This window comes from Rattus norvegicus, chromosome 9 (genome assembly GCF_021556685.1).
Source record: "Rattus norvegicus strain SHRSP/BbbUtx chromosome 9, alternate assembly SHRSP_T2T, whole genome shotgun sequence".
Taxonomy (NCBI): Eukaryota; Metazoa; Chordata; class Mammalia; order Rodentia; family Muridae; genus Rattus; species Rattus norvegicus.
Genome location: NC_141542.1, coordinates 27,975,654 through 27,996,771, shown reverse-complemented (window position 1 = coordinate 27,996,771; position 21,118 = coordinate 27,975,654). Strand labels below are relative to the sequence as shown.

Below are 21,118 nucleotides of genomic sequence, written 5' to 3'. Positions count from 1 at the left end.
TTTTTTATTTTGTATTCTATGACCTGTGGGAGAAGCATTAACCCCCATGTAGGGTAACTCCATTTACATTTGTGTGTGTGTGTGTGTGTGTGTGTGTGTGTGTGTGTGTGTGTGAAGTGTGTATGTGTGGTGTGTGGTTTATGTGTTGTATGTGTGTGTGTATATGTCTGTGTGTTGTATGTGTGTGTGTGGTGTGTGTGTATGTGTGTGTGTGTGGTGTGTGTGTGGTGTGTGTGTGGTGTGTGTGTGGTGTGTGTGGTGTATGGGTGTGTGTGTGTGGTGTGTGTGGTATATGTGTGTGTGTATGTGGTGTGTGTGGTATATGTGTGTGTGTATGTGGTGTGTGTATATGTGTGTGTGGGGTGTGTGTGTATATGCATGTGTACAATTTTATAAAATTGTAGGCTTTGATTTTTCTGCTTCTATTTTAATAAGTGTTCTTAACCTATACACCAGAGATAGGGAAGAAAGAAGGTTTGTAGGATGGGGGGTGGCAGGGGAGGGGTGATTTGTGGATCCGTTTAGAAGTAGTTCACTGAGGCAATTCTAATTTTTGTTGTCAGGATCCTAGCAGTCCACTCTAACAGCAAACACCAAAAATGAATTCTTAGCAGAGGCGTGACCTAACAGAAACAGAAGTCTCTGCCAAATCGGCATGAGCCAGCAGAGTCGTCCAGAATCAGCCAGAATACCATGAGAAGTCCTTTGCTGAGTTTCTCTCTAAAAAGGGAAGACCAATAAGGACCAGTGAAGACCAGCAAAGACCAGTGACGACCAGCGAAGTGTTGCACGGTGTAGCGGTGCAAGAGCAGCCTCTCATTACCCGTGGGGTTCTACTTATACTCTTTGTAAACATCACACACTCTCTCAAGGGTCTGCTCTCAGCAAAACATCAAGTGCCCTCTCACAAGACAGCTTCCAGAAACACATTGCATGACACAACTGAGTTTTATAGAAACCAGAAACTTCCACTTCACAAAATAGTGGGTTTCAATATGGCTCTCAGATAACTCAGTGTTGGTTACCGTTTCCTCTTTGTTACCCTATTCCCCTCCTCACCTAAGCCTCCCCTTACTTCCTTTATAACCTGTGTCCTTCCATCCCCTCTTCCATAATCTCTCTCCCTTTCCCGATGCTCTTTTACTTCCTGTCTCCCACAGAAACTCCAAGTTAAACTCAGAGTTCTAAAGATTTGACAGTGGAACTCACCTATGAGAGAGAACATGCTGTGTTTGTCTCTCTGGGCCTGGTCTACCTCATGTGGTATAATTTTTTCCAGTTCTACCCATTTATCTGAACTTTTCATAACTGGATTTTTCTCTCCAACTGAATGGAATTCCGTTGTATAGAGATACCATCATTTGTTATACAGCCATTAGTTGATGGACATCTAGGCCATTTCTCTGTCCTAGTTATTGTGAATAGAGCAGCAGTGGACATGAATGAGCCCCTGTCTCCCTCATATAACAGAGTCCATTATGTATATGCCAGGAAGGGCAGAGTTGGGCCACCTGGCAAGTGCATTTCTAGCTCCTTGAGGAGCCATGCCAATTCCCATAGTGACTACAGCAGTTGGCACTCCCAATAGTGAGTGAATGCTTTCCCCACATCCTCCCCAAACGCTTGTTTTCCTAGTCTTAGCTATTCTGATTGGGTCAAGAAGACAGCTCAAGACAGGTTTAGTTTGTATTTCTCTGATAGCTAGTGACTTCGCACACTAATGTTTTGTAGTGGGCTGGAGCGGTGGCGAACGACAGTGATGAAAACATTTACTGTTCTTACAGAGGACTGAGTTCTCTTTCCAGCACCCACACTGGGTAGCTCACAGATGCCTGGAACTCTAGCTCTGGGGATCCAATGCTCTCTTCTGGTCTCCATGGATACTTCACCCATGTGTACATACCCACACACAGATCACACACACACACACACACACACACAGAGAGAGAGAGAGAGAACACACACATACTGTTGAAAATAGAAACAAAATCTTAGAACCCTCCATTCTTTAGCCATTTACACTTCTCTGAGAACTCTCTGTTTAGTTCTACTTCCATTTTTAAATTGGGTTGATACTATTGTGAGCTTTAGTTCTTGGTATATTCTGGACAGCAATCCTGTCAGATGCCCGGCTGGAAATAACTGCTTCCCATTCAGTAGGCTGTCTGCCTCTTCAGATGCTTAAGTTTCCTTTGCAATGAATGAGGTTTTTTTTTAACTTCATAAGGTCCCACAGGTTGGCTGTTGGCACCATTTCCTGCGTGACCACGGTCCTATCCAGAAAGTTCTTACCTCGGCCTGTATCCCATAGTGTACACCCGATGTCTTCCTCTAGACGTTTCAGAGTTCTGGGTTTAATACTGAGATCCTTGATCCACTTGGAATTGATGTACATATGTACAGAGTGAGAGAAGGGTCAAATTTCATTCATCACATGTAGATAACCAGTTTGCCGACATGGTGTGTTAAAGATGCTACATCCTCCCCTGGATGTATGGACTATTTGGGTCCTTAAGTCTATTCTATCGATCAGTGAATCCATTTGTGTGTGTGTGTGTGTGTGTGTGTGTGTGTGTGTGTGTGCGTGTGTGTGTGTGTGTGTTGTTTGTTTTCTGCCAGCACTGTACTGGTTCTGCTACCATGGCTCTGTAGTATATTTCTGGTGGTGTTTTTATTGTTCAGGATTGTTTTGGCCATACAGGGGTCTTTTATGCTTCTGTATTAATTAATTTTAAGATTGTTTATCCAATTTTTGTGAAGAGTTGCATTGGACTTTTGATAGGAACTGCATTTAATCTGTAGATTGCTTTTGGTAAAATGACCGTGTCCACCACCTAAAGTTTACCAATCGATGTGCGCAGGAGGTCTCTTAGGTGTCTTCTTCAGTCTCTCCCTTAGCATTTAAAAGAACATGTGTGCAGGCATTTCTGGGAGAGTGCATGTGGAGACCAGTGGTCAGCTTTGGATGTTGCTCCTCAAGAGCCATACATTTGCTCTTTGACACAGGCTCTCGAGCTAGCCTGGCTAGACTGCAGGCCAGCAAAACCTAGGAAATGACCCGTGTCTGTCTCTACAGAGCTGGAATTAAAATCTGCCACATCGCAACCAGCATTTCCACATGGTTTCTGTGCACCAATCCTGGGTTCGTGGCAAGTACTACACCAACTGGTTCTTGACCGGACCAAAGCCTCCTGCTTGGTGTAGAGAGAATCTCTTATAGGCATCGCCTGTCAATAAAGAAGCCTGCGGCCAATGAGCTGAGGCAGGAAATAGGAGGTGGGATGAGAGAGAGAGGGGAGGAGAGAAGAGGGGGAGGGGGAAGAGGGAGAGGGAGAGGAAGGGAGGGAGGGAGAGAGAGAGAGAGAGAGAGAGAGAGAGAGAGAGAGAGAGAGAGAGAGTTCTGGGAAATAAAGGTGACAGATTTTGCTCTGGGAACTCAGACATAAGAAGACAACGAGAGGGGCTGGGGATTTAGCTCAGTGGTAGAGCGCTTACCTAGGAAGCGCAAGGCCCTGGGTTTGGTCCCCAGCTCTGAAATAAAGAACCAAAAAAAAAAAAAAAAAAAAAAAAAAAAAAAAAAAAAAGAAGACAATGAGAGAAAACCAGCCACGTGGATGCACTCAGCTTAGAATAAATTAAGAACTGGTTGGAGAACAAGCTGAAGCTTATGATGTAGGCATTTATTAATAAACAAGAAGACTCAGAGTCATTACTCCAGGGATCAGAGAAGTCCTGGGTGGAAAAGCCCAGGAAATAACAGCTTGGTTCTTTAGGAACACACAAAAAATCATACATCATACTGAGGTGACCATTTTCTGGATCAATTCTCCAAAGACCCACCCAGAACACCAACATAGATGAATTCCACTGAGGCCTCTCCGGACACACTAGATGTCATAGGGCTGTAAATACCCCGTGCCTCATCAATGCCACCCCAGGGGGGGAATTACACAGAAAGCCATGTTCACAATGAACCATCCTTATGAGACTGAAGCATGCCTTAGGACCTAGGATCTTCACAGGAGGAGGTGGAAGTCTCCCTGACAGGAATGTGCTTTCCTGACCTGAGATGAGGGGTCCAGCCACTCCTCAGCCTTCTGGGTGAGATCACATGAGCTGGATGCTATGTGGTGATGTGTTTGCTCTTGGGAACCTTGGGATAAAGTTGGCTCCAGCCATTGCTGACGTAGAATGAGTTCATGTACCATCCTCCCCCCATGCCCCATGGGGCCACTTTGCCTGTAGAGTCCAAAGAGATAGGAACAAGAAAGTGCTGATATGTCCCAGAGAAAGCGCCTGAGCCATAGAGTACCTGGGAGGAGACTGAGAGGTGAAAGAAGGTGGGTGGGAGGCAGAGGCACACAGGGGGACAGCTTGGGTTGGGACCCTTGCAATGCTGGCCCCTGCCTCAGTCCAGGCCAAAAGGCATTCAGCTAGCAGCAGAGCCTGGCTCTCCATCCCCCTGCCTCTGGAGCCTCTAACTCCCTGTCTCACCAAGGGAGCTCTCTACATTTCATTCTTGCCAAGAGGTGATGGCCTCACTCCTGCAGCCTCACTCTGCTCACACACTCCTTGACGCTCATGGGATGCACTGAGGAGTCAATGATAAAATGAACACAGCATGTTGATGTGCTGTACTGATCCAAACCTACAGATGCCATCTGCTTCTCTAGGTGTTTCCCAGGCAACAGCAGTTTCCCAGTTTATCTTGATTCCTCTCTCCCAGTTGCATTATTGTCAAGGTGGGATCTTGTCTTCTTGATCCATGATTGGGAGTGTTCCGAGGAGCACAGGTGAAGGCAGAAATCTGAGTGTCTGACTCCCAGAGCAGAAGGCCCCAGAGGTGGGAGTGCAGGCTGCTTCATGAGCAAGGGACCTGCCCAGTGGCTAGAATTGTACCATCCAGGGGAAGGACGAGGGATGGGGATAGCATGGAAACCATAATCTTCATGACTGCCCCAAAAGGAGACAGGGGGAAGTACTTTGCTCTGTCTTTATTTCAGACAAACCCACCTATTTAGGGGGAATGACTAGAGTGTTCTAGGAATTGGTTCCTCTTTCCTGAGGGTGCAGAATACGTTCCCTAAATGATGGATGAGATGAGGAGGGTGGGCAGGGCCAGGTGGGGACATCCTGAGCCTTAGATGTCACCTATGATTACAGGCTCAATTCGTGTCACAGGTCCTCCTTAGCCCCCCATGTCAGCTCCTTCTGTGAGAGACATGGCTGAAGGTCACTATTGTGTAGCTTCAAGATCTGTCATCCAAATGACCTCTGTGTGACAGCAAATAAGACGATGAAGATCACATTCTTGATGAGAAGTGCACAGACCACGGGAACCACACTGAATACACAGCCCCTGCAGAGAGAAGAGATTGAAGGTCATTGCAATGGCCACCCATGCAGCAGAATCGTCCCACATTAGACATGCTGGCAGTGGAGAGCACAGAGCTCAGGTCTGGGAGATGCATGAAACAAGTAGGGCTAACCCAGCATCTTGGCCTTCTCTGCAAAATGAGTGAGGACCACATCTAGGGAAGTGATCTCTGTGGTCAGCCTTCAGACCCTCTTCTGGAGACAGTCACTGTACCTTAGCCTCATTTTCCCATTCATAAACCAGGAAGAACCCAACGTCACTGAAAAGCCCACTTTGGACTGTCATGAGTTTAGCAAAATGGTTCTCCAAGTTCCAGGTAGAGAGCAATAGACGTAGAAAATAGACCCAGAGAGGAGAGCGAGCCCTGCTGACCCTGGGCAGATAGGGAAGCAGATGAGGACACACGGACTCTGTGTGATAGGACACAGGGACAAAAGGAGCAGATGACAATGAATCAGACAAGGGTCACATAGAGTACACAGAGCCTTCTGAAGTTTCTACTACTCTCTCCTCAGTGACTGAGGGCCACTCGGGTGACTAAACCAACTTGGGCCTCTGCAGAACACATCAGATCCAGCGTACACCAATAAGCAGCATCAAGAGCCACAAACTTGATGCATTTCCTATTGAATTTTGATGTATCTTCATTTAAATGCTGAATTAACACAGAGAGAAAACGTTTACTTCATTCCGACTAATCTAAAATGACTCCTCACCGTCTTGTCCAGTCTTTATCCATGCGTAGACCTATTTTAGCATGACACTAATTCTGTTTTAAAAATCATTTATCTGTATATAATCTCCCCAGAGAATTTGAGCATACATGTCCCTCTGTATATCATCAGCCACACCAGCCACCTTCTGATCATCATATTTTGCAGATTATTTAAAATTTACACTGCACATCATCATCTTGTCTGCTAAGATTGTCCTTCAACCTCAGTATCTAGTATCCGTGATTCTAATGTCAACAAATGCCAAATTTCCCATCAGTCAGAGAAGCACAATCCTTTGTCAGTTATTAGTCATTGATATTACTCTTAGTTCTCTAAGTTTTTATTTTTATTTTTATTCATGTGTACATAGTGGTGTCTCATATGCAGGTTTGTGCATGTGAGCACAGAGGCCACAGGGGCCAGAAGAGGGTGCGGGATGCCTCTGGACTGGTTATTATATAAGTGGTTGTGAGTTGCTTGACATTAACACTCAGAACTGACCCCGGGTCTTCTGCAAGGGCGGCAAGTACTCTTAACTGCTGAGTCCTCTCTGCAGTCCATTTAAAAAAATTATTTATCCCTATACAATTTCCATGAAAATTTGAGCATGTATGTTACCCTGGATATCATCACACGTACAAGCCGTCTTCTGAAATCCATAATTTGGAACTTATTTAGTGCAGAGTGAGTCAGGTTTACTGCAAGTTAGTCAATGCAGGCTTAGAATTTTAAAATATTTGTGCTGGGGCCTCGTGTGGAGCTCAGAGCATGGGCTAAGGACTCATGAAGCCTTGGGTTCTGTCCTCAGCACCAAGAGAACAAGAGTCTTACTAAAACAGACGCGACGAAGCATGAGATAATTATGATGATGAGATAGACTGGGACTAATCGGAGACTTCAGGTCATTGGCGATTTGTATCAATCACTGGTGATATCTATCAATCATTGGTGATATCTACCAATTCATTCACCCATTTAGTTATTGCATTTCCTACCTGTTTCTTCAGCCATCACCTCTCCATACACATATCCATTATCTATCCATTCCCCCATCCTCAAGGAGACAATGGGACCCAGTCTCCACTTCTTTTTTTCTTCGTAGCCCGGCTATGGAGAAAGGCTTTGCCACGTGCTGCCTGTCCCAGGTTCAAAGCCGTGTGTTGAGGCCTCTACAGCTCCCAGACAAACTAGGCTCCTCTCATCTTTATAAATTGATTAGCCTGCAGGGTCTGTTACAGTGAGGGGAAGCTGGCCAACACAATTGCCTGATAGAAATCTGAAAATCTTATTCTAAAACCCAGAGACCAGTGGCTAGGGGTGGAGCTTGGAGGGAACGCATCTATTTGCATGGGTGAGGCCCTAATTTCCATCCCCGGCTTTAGTAACAACAACAACAAAAACAACAACAACGGTGAGAATTTATGTCCAGAAATTGTCATTCCGTCCATGTAGAATAAGGTGCTCACACCAGTGTTGAAATCAAACAAGAAAACAAACTAAGTAAGCAAAGCAAAGCAAAGCGTAGCAAAACAAAAGCAAAAAACTCAAGAGAGTCCTCACCATAGCTGTAAGAGCTGAGGGACTCGGCAGGCACAGTGGCAAATGCCTTGAATCCCAGCACTTGGGGGCAGCACTCGAGTTTACAGCCAGCCTGGTCAACACAGAGGTCAAGGACAGCCAAGGCTACACAGATCTTGTTTCCAAAAAAGAGTTGTGTGTCCCTCCCCCTCTGCTCTAGTGTCCCTTCTGCTCTGGTGTCCCTCCACTACAGGAAACTAAAGCTACAGAGGTTCCCGACTTGTTCGAAGTCACGCAGTTTACCTGCCATGAGAACACAGGCTCAGGGTATTTCACTACATCATTACACTCCTAGGTTGGCAGGGCAGATGGGCTTCGTCAAATATGCCACTTCCTTCCTTTTACTACTCTGGTGTAAAAGAAATGTAGAAGGTGAGCTGGGGAGGACATGATCCTCCTTCCCAGTCAGTCACCACCTGTCAGCTCTCTGGGAATTTTTACACAGACTGGGGTGACTTGAGTTCACTCCTGCCTCAGCCTTCCCCTCCCTGGCTTCATTCTTATCTCCCACATTTTTTCTGGGCAAGGGCTGGGGACAAAACGTATTCAAACAAAGAGCCCGGTGGCCTGAAAACATATTGGTAACACCTGTCATGTTTGTGAAGTTGACGTCAGGGTCTGGAGAGAGAGGACAACAACGGTTGACTTGGCAATGGAGAGTGGGTCCTGTGTGGGACTACGTGTATGAGCTCTCAAAGTTGGAAACCTGCAATAGACAGTAGTACTTGAATCACCTGCAAGATGGCACATGGAATGGACAGATAAATGGATGGGTGAGAAGTGGAAAGATAATTGGTGGAGAGAGAAAATGGAGCTCAGGATAGAAACTAACACTGCTACGGAAGAAGCAAGGTTTTCTTTTACCAAAATCCAAAGAAATAGTGCAGAGTCATCCTCAGCCAGAGATAGTAAAAAAGAAAGAATGGAAGGAGAAAAGGAGGAAGGGTGGGAAGAGGCATGAGAAAAGATTCTGGGCAGTTTGAGTTGTGGCAATAATTCTATCGCTGGCTGGTGCTCACTCTCCAGCGGCCCCATCCTCTCCCTGGCACTGTTCCGGCTGCCTCTGTAAGTCACATCACCTCAAGGTCGGTGCAGTGGCCACCCACACTCCCACACCATCTTTCAACCCAGGTCCTTCCTACAGCTTCCCCACAGCCTCTGGCCCTGTGCAGTTCAGAGGGTCACTTCCTGGCATTACCAATTAGAAATGCGTGCTGTGGAGAGCACAGAGCTCAGGTCCGGAAGATGAATGAAGGAGGAAGGGTTAACCCAGCATCTTAACCTTCTCTGTGAAATGAGTGAGGACCACATCTAGGGAAGTGATCTCTGTGGTCAGCCTTCTGACCCTCTTCTGGGGACAGTCACTGCACCTTAGCCTCATTTTCCCATTCATAAACCAGGAAGAACCCAACGTCACTGAAAAGCCCACTTTGGACTTGTCATGAGTTTAGCAAAATGGTTCTCCAAGTTCCAGGTAGACTTAGAAAATAGACCCACAGAGAAGAACGAGCCCTGCCTGACCCTGGGCAGATAGGGAAACAGATGAGGACACACAGACTCTGCATGATAGGACACAGAGACAAAAGGAACAGGTGACAGTGAATCACAGGGAGGCCACATGGAGTATTTATGACATATACTTGTGGGGGTCTCTGCAAATCCATGGCCAGCAGAGTGTCCATCTGCGTGAGGCAAGAAGGACAGCTGGATCCACAAATTCAGTGGCTGGTGTTAGTTGAAACTTAGAAGTCTGACCCTGAGCAGTTTGTTTTAGGCAAACTTAACTACAGCACAATTAGAAAAAAGAGGTTCCTGATTGTAATTAACTCAATCCTGTGTATACAACAAAGCTTATATAACATGATGATACCGAAACTCTTTTTTTTTCTCTCTCTGTATTTTCTTTTTCTTTTGTAATTGGATATTTTTATTTACATTTCAAATCTTATCCCCTTTTCCAGTTTCCCATCAATAAACCCCCTATCTCTTCCCCCTCCCCCTTCTTGTATGAGGGTGTTTCCCCACCCAACCACCCACCCCTTCCTGCCTCCCTGCTCTGACATTCCCCTTTACTAGGAGATCCAGCCTTGACAGGACCAAGAGCTTCTCCTCACATTGGTGCCCAACAAGGCCATCCTCTGCTACATATGCAGCTGGAGCCATGGGTCTGCCCTTGTGTACTCTTTAGGTGGTGGCTTAGTTCCTGGGAGCTCTGGTTGGTTGGTATTGTTGTTCTTATGGGGTTGCAAACCCCTTCAGCTCCTTCAATCCTTCCTCTAACACCTCCATTGTGGATCCCATTCTCAGTTCCAAAGTACAAATGACATGCTCCATAAAGATGGGTTCTATTGCCTGAGAAACAGTGCTCGAGATGAGGATGTTGGGTGAATGACTGAGATAAACGTAACAGTTGTGGTGGGGAGGGGGCAGCCAGGCAGGTGTGACTTAACCACATGGGTAGGGTTGTGAGGAGAGAGGTGACCACTCCCTGATCTCTGGCAGAAGGCAGGCTTTTCATCTCTTCCTTTGAAGAGACAGCAATGCATGTTTAGCATGACTGGTTCCCCAGTGCTTGCTTACATGTAAGCACAAGGCCATCATACGCTCTACATATAACAACATACTGGCTAACAAAGCCAGAAATGGTTCATGCTCATAATCCCAGCATTGGTGAGCTGAGGCCAGAAGATCACAAATCCACAGGAGGCAGCATGGGCAACAAGATGAGACCTTGTGTAAATAAATAAGAATGGAATGGCTTGGGTTGGGGATTTGGCTCAGTGGTAGAGCACTTGCCTAGCAAGCACAAGGCCCTGGGTTCGATCCCCAGCTCCGAAAAAAAGAATAGAAAAAAAAAAAAGAATGGAATGGCTTGGTCAATGACCTGCTTACTAACTAAAGCTTAGTGGGTAACCCTGTAGTGTAGTTATACAGAGCAGTGTAAAGTCCTGCTGGTCTGAGCACACACTACAGCCCTGCTCCAACCATGGCTAGTGATTAGACATATAGAAATGTAGAAGTGTAGAGGTCTAGACCTATAGGTTAGACATATAGAGATATAGATTAGATATATGTATAGATATATAGTATATGTAGTGTAGGGGGTGGTTATGATGCTTTGATTGGAAATTTCCATGTGATCCTGATGGTCCTGTTCTCCAACTGGTTCTTGATCAATCAATAAAGATGACCCCAGTCAATGACTGGGAAGAAAAGGTGGAATTTCTAGGTTCCTACAGGCAGGCAGGAATAGGGAAAGGGAATTCACCATGCTTCAGGGGGAAAGAGAGCCCTCAGCCATGTGAGATCTCACGTTGAGTGACTTTAGCTACATCCCTGATAGGGCCTGGGGTAGCAGGCAGGAGATTAGAAACACAGCTAAGCTGAGGGCAGATTTTTAGTGTTGAGCAAGGAGTAAAGGTTTAAAAGAGGCCAGCTACTGAACCATATGGCAGGTTAAAAATGAGCGTGTGTGTGTGTGTGTGTGTGTGTGTGTGTGTGTGTGTGTGTGTGTGCCTTGGGGATATTGTCACCCTGATAGGAGACAGGCAGGAGGCTGGAGAGGGTGTCAGCACAGAGGGGCATGTAACCCCAGTCTATCAGCATTTGCATGACTACATGAACTGCTTTCAAGATTATTATTTTGATTTATTCTTTAACTGAGCTCAATTCCATTTCCTAGTGATTTTCCATGATACCTCCACCATATCTATCTATCTATCTATCTATCTATCTATCTATCTATCTATCTATCTATCATTTATCAATTATTTCTATATCTATACTGTATCATGTAGTTTCTACTACCTCACTTAAAGCTCAGGGCATATCTCTCTTTTTTTTTAGATTTTATTTATTCATTTTATATATGACGAGTACACTGTCACACACACACACGTCTTCCGTCCACGAAACCAAGGGAACCAGGGTGGTGGCTGGTCATGAGATATGCCCTGGTGCTGGAGAGATGGCTTAGTGGTTAAGAGCACTGACTGCTCTTCCAGAGGTCATGAGTTCAAATCCCCCAAACCACATGGTGGCTCACAACCATCTGTGACAAGATCTGATGCCCTCTTATGGTGTGTCTGAAGACAGTGACAGTGTACTCGTCATATATAAAATGAATAAATAAAATCTAAAAAAAAAGAGAGATATGCCCTGAGCTTTAAGTGAGGTAGTAGAAACTACATGATACAGTATAGATATAGAAATAATTGATAAATGATAGATAGATAGATAGATAGATAGATAGATAGATAGATAGATAGATAGATATGGTGGAGGTATCATGGAAAATCACTAGGAAATGGAATTGAGCTCAGTTAAAGAATAAATCAAAATAATAATCTTGAAAGCAGTTCATGTAGTCATGCAAATGCTGATAGACTGGGGTTACATGCCCCTCTGTGCTGACACCCTCTCCAGCCTCCTGCCTGTCTCCTATCAGGGTGACAATATCCCCAAGGCCACTTGGTAAGGTCAGCAGTTGACAGAGCTGGAGCGGTAACCAGTGCAGGGAGGCTGGCTCCTGTCTCTCATCTTGTGGTCGCCACAGTACCTTCCCTGGTGCCAGCCTCGGCCCCCAGAGGAACCTGCTGCTAGAAAGGCCCTGCTTCTGGCCTTGGCTAACTGCACTGCTTCCCAAGTCAAGGCTGCCAGGGTTCTCTTGTGTTTCCTGGAGCTGTGAGCTGTTGTCATGCACTGGGCTGCAGGGCACATCCTCAGGGCAGCACTTCACCTATCTCTTTCCCAGACTTTGCACAGACTGTGGGGCCCCTGAGGTGCTAGGTCTCTGTACTGGCTGGTTTTGTGTGTCAACTTGACACAAGCTGGAGTTACCACAGAGAAAGGAGCCTCCCTTGTGGAAATGCCTTCATGAGACCCAGCTGTAAGGCACTTTCTCACTTAGTGATCAAGGGGAGAGGACCCAGCCCATTGTGGGTGCTGCCATCCCTGGGCTGGTGGTCTTGGGTTATATAAGAGAGCAAGCTGAGCAAGCTAGGGGAAGCAAGTCAGTAAGTAACATCCCTCCATGGCCTCTGCATCAGCTCCTGCTTCCTGACTTGTGTGTTTCAGTCCTGACTTCCTTTGGTGATGAACAGCAACATTGAAGTGTAAGCTGAATAAACCCTTTCCTCCCCACTTGCTTCTTGGTCATGATGCTTGTACAGGAACAGAAACCCTGACTAAGACAAACACCATGTACCCATGCACTGCTTAGGGCTGCCCTCACCCAATGACTGGATGCAGGGGTATGAACACACCAGGCCTTCTGCCTCTGATAGAAGCAAGTTCAGGTGTTCACCAGACTCTGTTGTGTGACCCACACTACAGCACACCTGGGAAGCTGGCCCTGTTTATGACCCTTTATTGATTTCCTTCCCTGCCCAGCCTCATTTCCCTAATGACTCTTCCAAGGACTACTTCCTAGACATTTTCATGAGGTTTACTTTCCCATGCCCTACCTATGAGGAAGTCCCTGCCACAGGAGGAGGGGGCTCCCTACAATGCCTGCCCATCAACAGGGCAGGGGCTCTGCTCTTCTGTCACACAGGCAGAGAACTCATTGAATCCCAGAATTCTCTGTACGGACAGCTGGGATGGCTGCTGCTGTCCTGTCTGGACTCTGACCAAAATGATCAGAACTGGTGCATGATCCCACGTAATATCTACACTGGATAAAGTTAGGGGGTGGAAGAGGTACAGTGGTAGTCAGAATGTGAGCAGGGCGCCTGCCTCCTGTGCCTTGGAAAATAAAGGCAAGGAAGAAAAAGTAACTTCTGGGAAGATGGCTCAGTGGTTAAGAGCATATACTGCCCTTCCAGAGGGCCTGAGTTACATTTCCCAGCAGCCATATTGGGCAGCTCACAGCTTACTGTAACTCTAACCCCAAGGGATCAGATGCCTCTGCAGTCTATTCAAGCACCTGAACTCAGGTGTACAATTTACACACACACACACACACACACACTCACACACTCACACACTCACACACACGCACACACTCACACACACAGACTCACACACACACTCACACACACATGCACACACACATACACTCACACACACACTCACTCACACACACATGCACACACACACTCACACACATGCACACACACACACACGCTCGCACGCACGCACGCAGGTGCAATGAAAAGTTAATATTTTTAAAAAGAAAAGAAAGATCAGTGCTAACACTCACTAGATTGCAAATGTTATTGAGTCCGTGAAGGCTGAATAAGTACCTACCCTGTGCCAGACACTTGACCTGGTACCAAGCAAACAATGCGAAGAGGGGAAACACTAGGCCTGCCTCCAAGCCTGGAACAGGAGTCTACACTCTCAGAGAAATGAGTACCATGAACGCACCACATCTAATTTGCTAGGAATATGTTTTTTCTAGATGCTGAAGATGGAAACAGATTCTTGTGCATCCTTAGCCCATTCTCTGAGCCAATGATCGGCCATAGAGGAAATGTTTTAATAAACTAAACCCAAGATGGCCGCCCTGCAGTACCACCACCCCATTTCAACATTGGGGATCATCTGCAAATCTTTTATTTATTCTTGTTTATGTATATGTGTGCTTGCCTGATATGTTTATGCACTGTGTAGGTGAAATGTCTGCCCATGAGAGCCAGAAGAGGGTGCAGATACTGGGAATATAGGTGACATGATATGCCTTGTGGGTATATCTTGTGTTCTCTGTGATCCCAAAGCCATGCACTGAAACCTCTAGAACTTGGAGACAAAGTACACCCATCCTCCGTTAAACCTATTGTCTCAGGCGCTCATACAAAGATGAAAGGTGACTGACATAATCATGGGTTAACAATCTCCTGAAAAACCTTATTTTAGCTTATACAGAAACCAGGAGCTCTGGCGAGTTTAATCCCTAGAAGTACAAACAGAAAAAAGTGCAAACCACTTCACAAACTGACGTTCCTTCAGTCTATGGTAGTATGTGCCTTGTGTCTATGGGAGGGTGCTCCCACCATCATTAAAATCAAATGAAACAAATAAGTAAAGTCAAACAGAATGACTGAGCAGTACTAGTGATGGTTGTCATACAATATCCAGGGAGGCAGTTGGTAGCCTCCTCTAGCTTTGATCTGGGATTCCAACAGCGTCCCTCGGAACTGTTGGGTCACAGGGTCCCTGGCTCACCCAATGTTACATACACATATGGTCTAGAATCTGTCCTGCTTCTGGGTTGGCAGGAGTAACAGCATTCATCAAAAATGCCATTTCCATCCCCCCCACTACTCTGATGTGCAAGAAAACATGAGAGCGAGCTAGGGAGGACAGGAGCCTCCTATACAGCCAGTCACCTCCTCCATGTCTTGAAATATCTACAGAGACTGAAGTGACTCAAATCTGATCCTGCTCCACCCACCCCACATCCTCATTCCCACATCCTCTCAACACAAGGATGATGAAATGAAGGGTGTCCAAGCCAGGAGCCAAGAAATTATACCTGGTAGGATCTGTCCCATTTTTGACGGTGACTTCAGGATCAGGAGAGGAAACAACAGCAGTGGACTTGGGTAGGGATGGGGTCGTAGTTGTGTCACTGGGCGAGTATTTTGTGGTAACGAGGATGGAAACCGCAGTCAGCTTTTCAATAGGAATGATGTCAGGAATGGACACATCTGAAGAAACTGCAGGAAGACATGTATAGATAATGAATGGGTAGGTGGGTGGATGGACGGAAAGATGGAGGGATGGATGAGAGATGGATGGCGGGAGAGATGTATGTATGTTTGTTTGTATGTATGTATGTATGTATGTATGTATGTATGTATGTATAGATAGATAGATGGATAATGGATGGAGGAACAAATGTATGTATGTAAATATAGATTGATGGATAACGGAAAGAATGATGGACAGATGGACAGATGAGCAGGTGAAAAGCAATGGAGCTGAGGATGGAAATAAACATTGCCATCCAAGAAACAAGGTTTTCTTTTGCTAAACTCCAAAGAAAGAGTATGAAGTCATCCTGAGTCAGAGGCAATAAAAGCGGAACGGAAGGAGAAAAGGAGGAAGAGGGGAGGGGAATGGGGAAAGAGTTCTTGGTCCTTTGAGTTGGGAATTCTCTTGCCTGCAGCTCACTCTCCACCAGCCCCATGCTCTCCTGACATTGTTCCCTCTGCCTGTGGAAGTCACATCACTCTCAGCCTGTCCTTTACTGGTGTATTGCAACTGAGCCCCGTCTTGGGGTTGGCACAGATTCTCCTGGTTCTAGGAAGTGAGGCCTGTTCCTTTGCTCTCTGCCATCCCTGACACATCCACTGTTACTTGCTGGGGATGTAGAGCCCTGCAAGGCACAGGCTATTTCTCAGAGAACTCAGATTTCATAGTGGGGACTTGTAAGTACGTTTGTCACTACTGAAGTGAGCCTAGAGACTTTTTCCTCATAAGCAAGTGTCACTTCTAGTCTACTGAGGCAGGGTCTGCATTTGAAATAAGACCTTTAAGTTGTTTGTGCCCACAGCAAGGCCTGCGATGCACAGTTTAGAAGCCCAAGGTAAGGCCACTGATGGCATCTTGGGAGCAGGAGGGTAGATTGCAAGAGGCTTCCTAAGAATGTAACTTCTAGTTAGAGATCTGGGAAATGGGACCCGACTGTCTTCCAAGTCCACTGCTTACCTTTTACTGAACTGTGCTACCCAAGGGAAATCCACTTCTTATTGTCCTGAAACTCAGATGAAGATTGTGGGAGAAAGCCAGGCTGCTAGAAACCCTGGCCTCCAAGGTATCCTTACCTGACCTAGCTCTCTCTATACACCATCAGCGTGTACTCCGGAAGCCTGAAAGGATGGCTGAAGTATGAATTGGTTTTCCTCAGAGCTCAGAGAGAGTCGTGTCTCATTTTGTTTTTTTATTTGCAAGAGCCACGAGACATGTGGCCCATGGAACTCAAACGCTTTAAATGATCCCTGTGTCTGCGTGCATAGAAATTGTCATGTGAGTGTGCATATACATGTGTGAGGGTGTACATGCATGTAGAGGCTAGATAGCAACCTCAGGTGTCATCCTTCAGGGTACCTTACTTTTTGAGGCAGAGTGTCTCATCTTCTTCTTGAAATTTGCTGATTTAGCTAGGCTGGCTGGCCAGTGTGTCTCAAGGATCTATTATTAGTGTAGGCCACCACCTCAGGCTTTTTAATGTTAGAACTGAGGTTAGAACCCCCATGTGCATGTCAGGCCCTACACCAGCAGAGCTGTCTTTCCAGCCCTGCCTGCACTACATTTGAACACGCCACATACTTTTTACACTTGTCTCAATTTGGGCTTCCATTGCTATGAAGAGACACCATGACTATGACAATTCTTACAAAGGGAAACAATTAACTGGGGCTGGCTTGCAGCTCTGAGGTTTAGTCCATGATCATCTTGGAGGGACTCAAAGGGCCCTGTGGGTAGACATGGTGCTGGAGACATCTGGATCTGAAGGCAGCAAGAAGAAAGAGGAACCCTGGACCTGACAAGCATCTGAAACCTCAAAGCCCACGCTCATGACTTCAACTTCCTCCAACAAGGCCACACCTCTACTACTGTAGGAGCCCATGGGTAGTTCATTCAAACTACCATGATACCTAATATGTCTTCTACATGGAATAGACTTGGGGTCAAAGCTCGGATGGGACTGACCTTCAGGTACTTACTTGACCAAATGTGTAGGCATCATGGAGAGGGCTCTGTTGAAGCTCTGAACATCATAGACAAATGCAAGGAGCCTGGTACCCCTGCAGTGTTCAGAATGAGCTGTGAAGGGGTCTAGGGACCAGTGAAGGTCTCAGGGCTGCCATGCCAAAGCTCACAGGTTCTTACTTATTAATGGTGGATCCAGGATGAGGACTCACATCTTTCACTCCAGAGTCTCCTTTACTGTCTCTCTGCCTCCTCTCTGTCATGTGACCACCTCCCTCTGCTCTGAGGTAATGGTGTGCTGGAGCCCACCGGCCCTGGAGAGGGCTCTCGTGGAATTATAGACAAGGAACACTCAGGAATGGAAGCTTGTGAAAGCCTTAGGGAACTTTAAGATTCTTCCACATTAATGGCGTAGATGGGATAGCTCAGCGGATGAAGGTTCTCTGTGCCAAGCCTGATGACCTAAGTTTAGCCCACATGGTAGAAGGAGAGAACTGAATCCCAAAAGAACATTTGCATGTCTGCCATAGCATGAGCATGTACACACATACAATTAAAATTAGATATTTAAAAACCAAATGGAAGATTTCTGTTAGCAACAGCAGCAAAAATGTTCAGTTCTTACCAGTGTCCTCAGAGGCCAGCAAGCTTCCTAGGGTTGGCCCCAAATTTAGCAAATTGATGGCCTTGTGGGAGGGGTCAGTTTTCAGCTACCAGAGCACCTAGGCATTCTCAAACTTCCTAATGCTGTCGTTCTTTATCACACTTCTTCAAGTTGTGAAACCCCCAATCATAAAGATATTTCATTGCTACTTCATAATTGTAATTTTGCTACTGTTATGAGCTTAAGCTTTTTTTTTTTTTTTTTTGGTTTTTTTTTTTTTTTTTTTTTCGGAGCTGGGGACCGAACCCAGGGCCTTGCGCTTCCTAGGTAAGCGCTCTACCACTGAGCTAAATCCCCAGCTTTGCTACTGTTATGAATCACAATGTAAATATCTGATATGTGATCCCAGTAGGGCTTTTGACCCATAGGTTGACAACCCCTCTACTAGAGGACGCAGTCTCTTGAGTCCTCTCCAATCTCAAGACTTGTTACTCAGGAAGGCTTAAAAACGACATAGAAAGGGGAAGCTCACCTTTTGATACCACCAGGTGAATAGTTCTGAGAATATAGATGAAGTTTCTTTGATTTCCAAAGAACCCACAGTGATAGATGCCCGAGTCGGCCGTCTCTAGCTCAGTCATGGTGACAGTGAAGAAGCTGAACCGAGAATCTTCCTGGATGGAGAGTCTTAGCTTCTCAGCACCTCTGCTGACACTCGACACTAAAGGTTGACAAGCGACTTCTGATGTTTCCTTACACCAGAACTTCTCATTGAAGCGGTATCCGGGATTATGCCAGCATGTCACAGAAACAGTCTTGCCCTCCCATGTTCGAAATACCTCTGGGTCCTGTGCCCAGGAGCCTGGAAATACACGCTTCGTGTCAGAGCCCCATCCTCTGCAGCAGCAGGAGAAAATAGGCTCCCTTCTCAGGGGGTGACCCCTCTTTGTGTCTATGCTCAGAATTTTCTTACAGCCAATGACTGGCCACAACCCGCCATGTATTCTGCCTTCCCAAGCACAGAGCCCCACTGTGCACACCTCCTGCCCCCTGCCCTCTTAGCAACCTGGTTCCTTCCCTCTGTCCTTGTCCCCTGTCCTCACCTGAGGCCAGGAGCAGCAGCAGCATTGAGGAGAGCAGGTATGTGGCCTCCCAGGCCATCGTTCAGTTCTCTTCCTGAGAGAGGGGGTGGGAGCAAGAACGGAGGGATGCTCTGAAGAGAGGAGAGCAGTCCTGGACAGGATTCAGGAGCCACCACAGCCAGTCCTGCATGAACTGCTGAGGAAGCCGGAGACCTCTGTGGACACGAGGGAAGATAGGTAAGGCCAGTGTGGTCCTGTGTATCCATCAGCTACAGGCTTTGAGTCTAGGTCCCTGTACTGAACTAGGTAAAGGCTCTCAGAGACTCTGTGATCTCCTGCCTCATAAGGCCAGGGCTGAGGGCTGAGAAAGCCTGAGGAAAGTGAAGTAAGAGAATGCTCATTTCTCCTCCCCCTAAGAGAATGCTCATTTCTCCTCCCCCACCCCCATTCTCCCACTTCCTCTTCAGCTTAAAGTCTCTGTTATCCACTCAAGATGGACCCACTGAAGGTAGATGACAGAATTAGAGGCCCTTTGGAGACCTGGCTAGAACTCCAAGCCCAGCTTTCGCTCAGGGATCAGAACTTTTCGACCAGCCCTCCTGTCCCATGCGGAGCAGAGGTGATGAGAGGAAAGGAGATGACATTTACTCTCAGGAACAGAAGAACAAGGGGGTGGGAAGGAGCCTGGTCAGGGTGGGGGTGGGAAACCTGGGCATGATAGAAGACTTCAGAATGGAGCCCCAGGCCCCGTGTCACCCCCATACACCCAGCTCCCCAACATGCCACACTCACTGCTAAGAAGTCAATGTAGCCATCACACACATTTTTAAACGAGCTGTCACAGGACAGCGAGATCTTCAGCAGGTAAGGACACTGGCTACCAAGACTGAGAACCTGAGATTGAACCCCAAGACCCATAGGCTGGAAAGAGAGACCCAATTCCCAACACACGTGCCCTCAGTTCCCCACCGTGAAAAATTTAAAGTAAATAAATCCACCTTTCATTACATGAGCTAGGGAATATCAATAGCTACAGGCTATTCACAGTTATCAGATGAGTAAGGGGAAAATCAGGCATGAGGGTGCCTGATTATCACCCTAGAACTTAGGAGGTAGAGGCAGGAAGATGGCGAGGCAAGTTTATTCTTGGCTACACAGCAAGTTCAGTCAAGGTTACATGAGAACCTTTCCCAAAATAAACAAATAAACATAATTTTAAAAGCCTATGATAGTGGGGAAACCTTTAAATGGCAATGCAGTGTTTCAGGTAGGATGCCCGGGAACAAGGGTTGATCCAGATTGGCACAGGACTTGTGATGGGCTCTGGGGAAGAAAGGGACAGAGGAGTGGGTAGTGATGCTGGCACCAAGGAAGCACAGGTCACCCTGTGAGGAGGTCTAAGAGGTGGGAAAGCCTTTGATCAGGTTGGCAAAGGGGTTTCAAGCCTTGAGGTACCAGTGTCAATCAGTCAGTGGCAAGGCAGGATGTCTAGAGGGAGTTGAGCATTGACAAGGTGACATTCTGCCGCTGAAGGGCACTCTGCGGTGACTCCTCACCACTCCCACTATGGAACAGGAAGTCCAAGGCTGCTGAGGCCAGACCTGGCAGCATCCTTCCCAGTAAGCAGATCAAGGCACGCATTCTGCAGCCACTATGTAAACTCTACGGGAGCCTGCACAGCTGTGGCCACAGGGTTACTCCTCCACTCTCAGTGCACAAAAACAAGCAAGCTCGTGCAGGGGTCTTCAGCCCCTGTTGCCTCTCCAAGGCAGGCAGCATTCCTGGCCTGTCTGGTACCCTTGATGGCTGAGCCCCCCAGCCCCCAGACCTAACTCTCCTTTGGTTCTGGCTCTGCTGGAGCTCAAGAAAGAAAGGCAGGAAGAAGGAGACTGGGTTGGGGTTTGAGAAAAAGGGGAGCCATGCAGGCTGCAGGAGCTGAGGAATAGGTGTCTACTGCACTCCTGTTCCCAGTGTCCCTACCATGAGTCCCCAAGTGGGGAGGGATCAGAGTGAACAGCTCTCATGTGTTGCTGGCTCACAGAGCCCCACCGTCGTATGAACACACGTGAGGGGGCGGGGTTCAGGTGCCTGCTATGACGAG

The 21,118-nt window shown here is 46.8% G+C and overlaps 1 protein-coding gene across 2 annotated transcripts; it reads right to left on the bottom strand.

Moving 5' to 3' along the window:
* Window positions 1-3,648: 3,648 nt before the first annotated feature.
* Window positions 3,649-19,399, bottom strand: Ncr2l1 (natural cytotoxicity triggering receptor 2 like 1). 2 transcript variants are annotated; one of them, XM_087568136.1, is made up of 4 exons: window positions 19,039-19,399; window positions 18,468-18,797; window positions 15,149-15,332; window positions 3,649-5,359 (listed from the first exon to the last, which is right to left on the bottom strand). In XM_087568136.1, exons 1-4 carry the CDS (start codon window positions 19,094-19,096, stop codon window positions 5,260-5,262), a joined length of 672 nt encoding a protein of 223 aa, XP_087424262.1. In that variant the 5' UTR covers window positions 19,097-19,399; the 3' UTR covers window positions 3,649-5,259. The 2 variants fall into 2 exon arrangements, with proteins under 2 accessions (XP_087424262.1, XP_087424263.1); XM_087568137.1 differs by lacking the exon at window positions 15,149-15,332 and having other exon boundaries at window positions 3,661-5,359.
* Between the last annotated feature and the right edge of the window lie 1,719 nt (window positions 19,400-21,118).

Bases quoted from the DNA above. Each gene is read 5' to 3' on its own strand.
- Ncr2l1 (XM_087568136.1), bottom strand. From the start codon at position 19,096: ATGGCCTGGGAGGCCACATACCTGCTCTCCTCAATGCTGCTGCTGCTC. The intron at 18,798-19,038 runs GTGAGGACAGGG...GTGTATTTCCAG, and splicing joins GCTGCTGCTCCTGGCCTCAG to GCTCCTGGGCACAGGACCCA. The intron at 5,360-15,148 runs GTATAATTTCTT...TTCTCTCTGCAG, and splicing joins AATGGGACAGATCCTACCAG to GGGCTGTGTATTCAGTGTGG.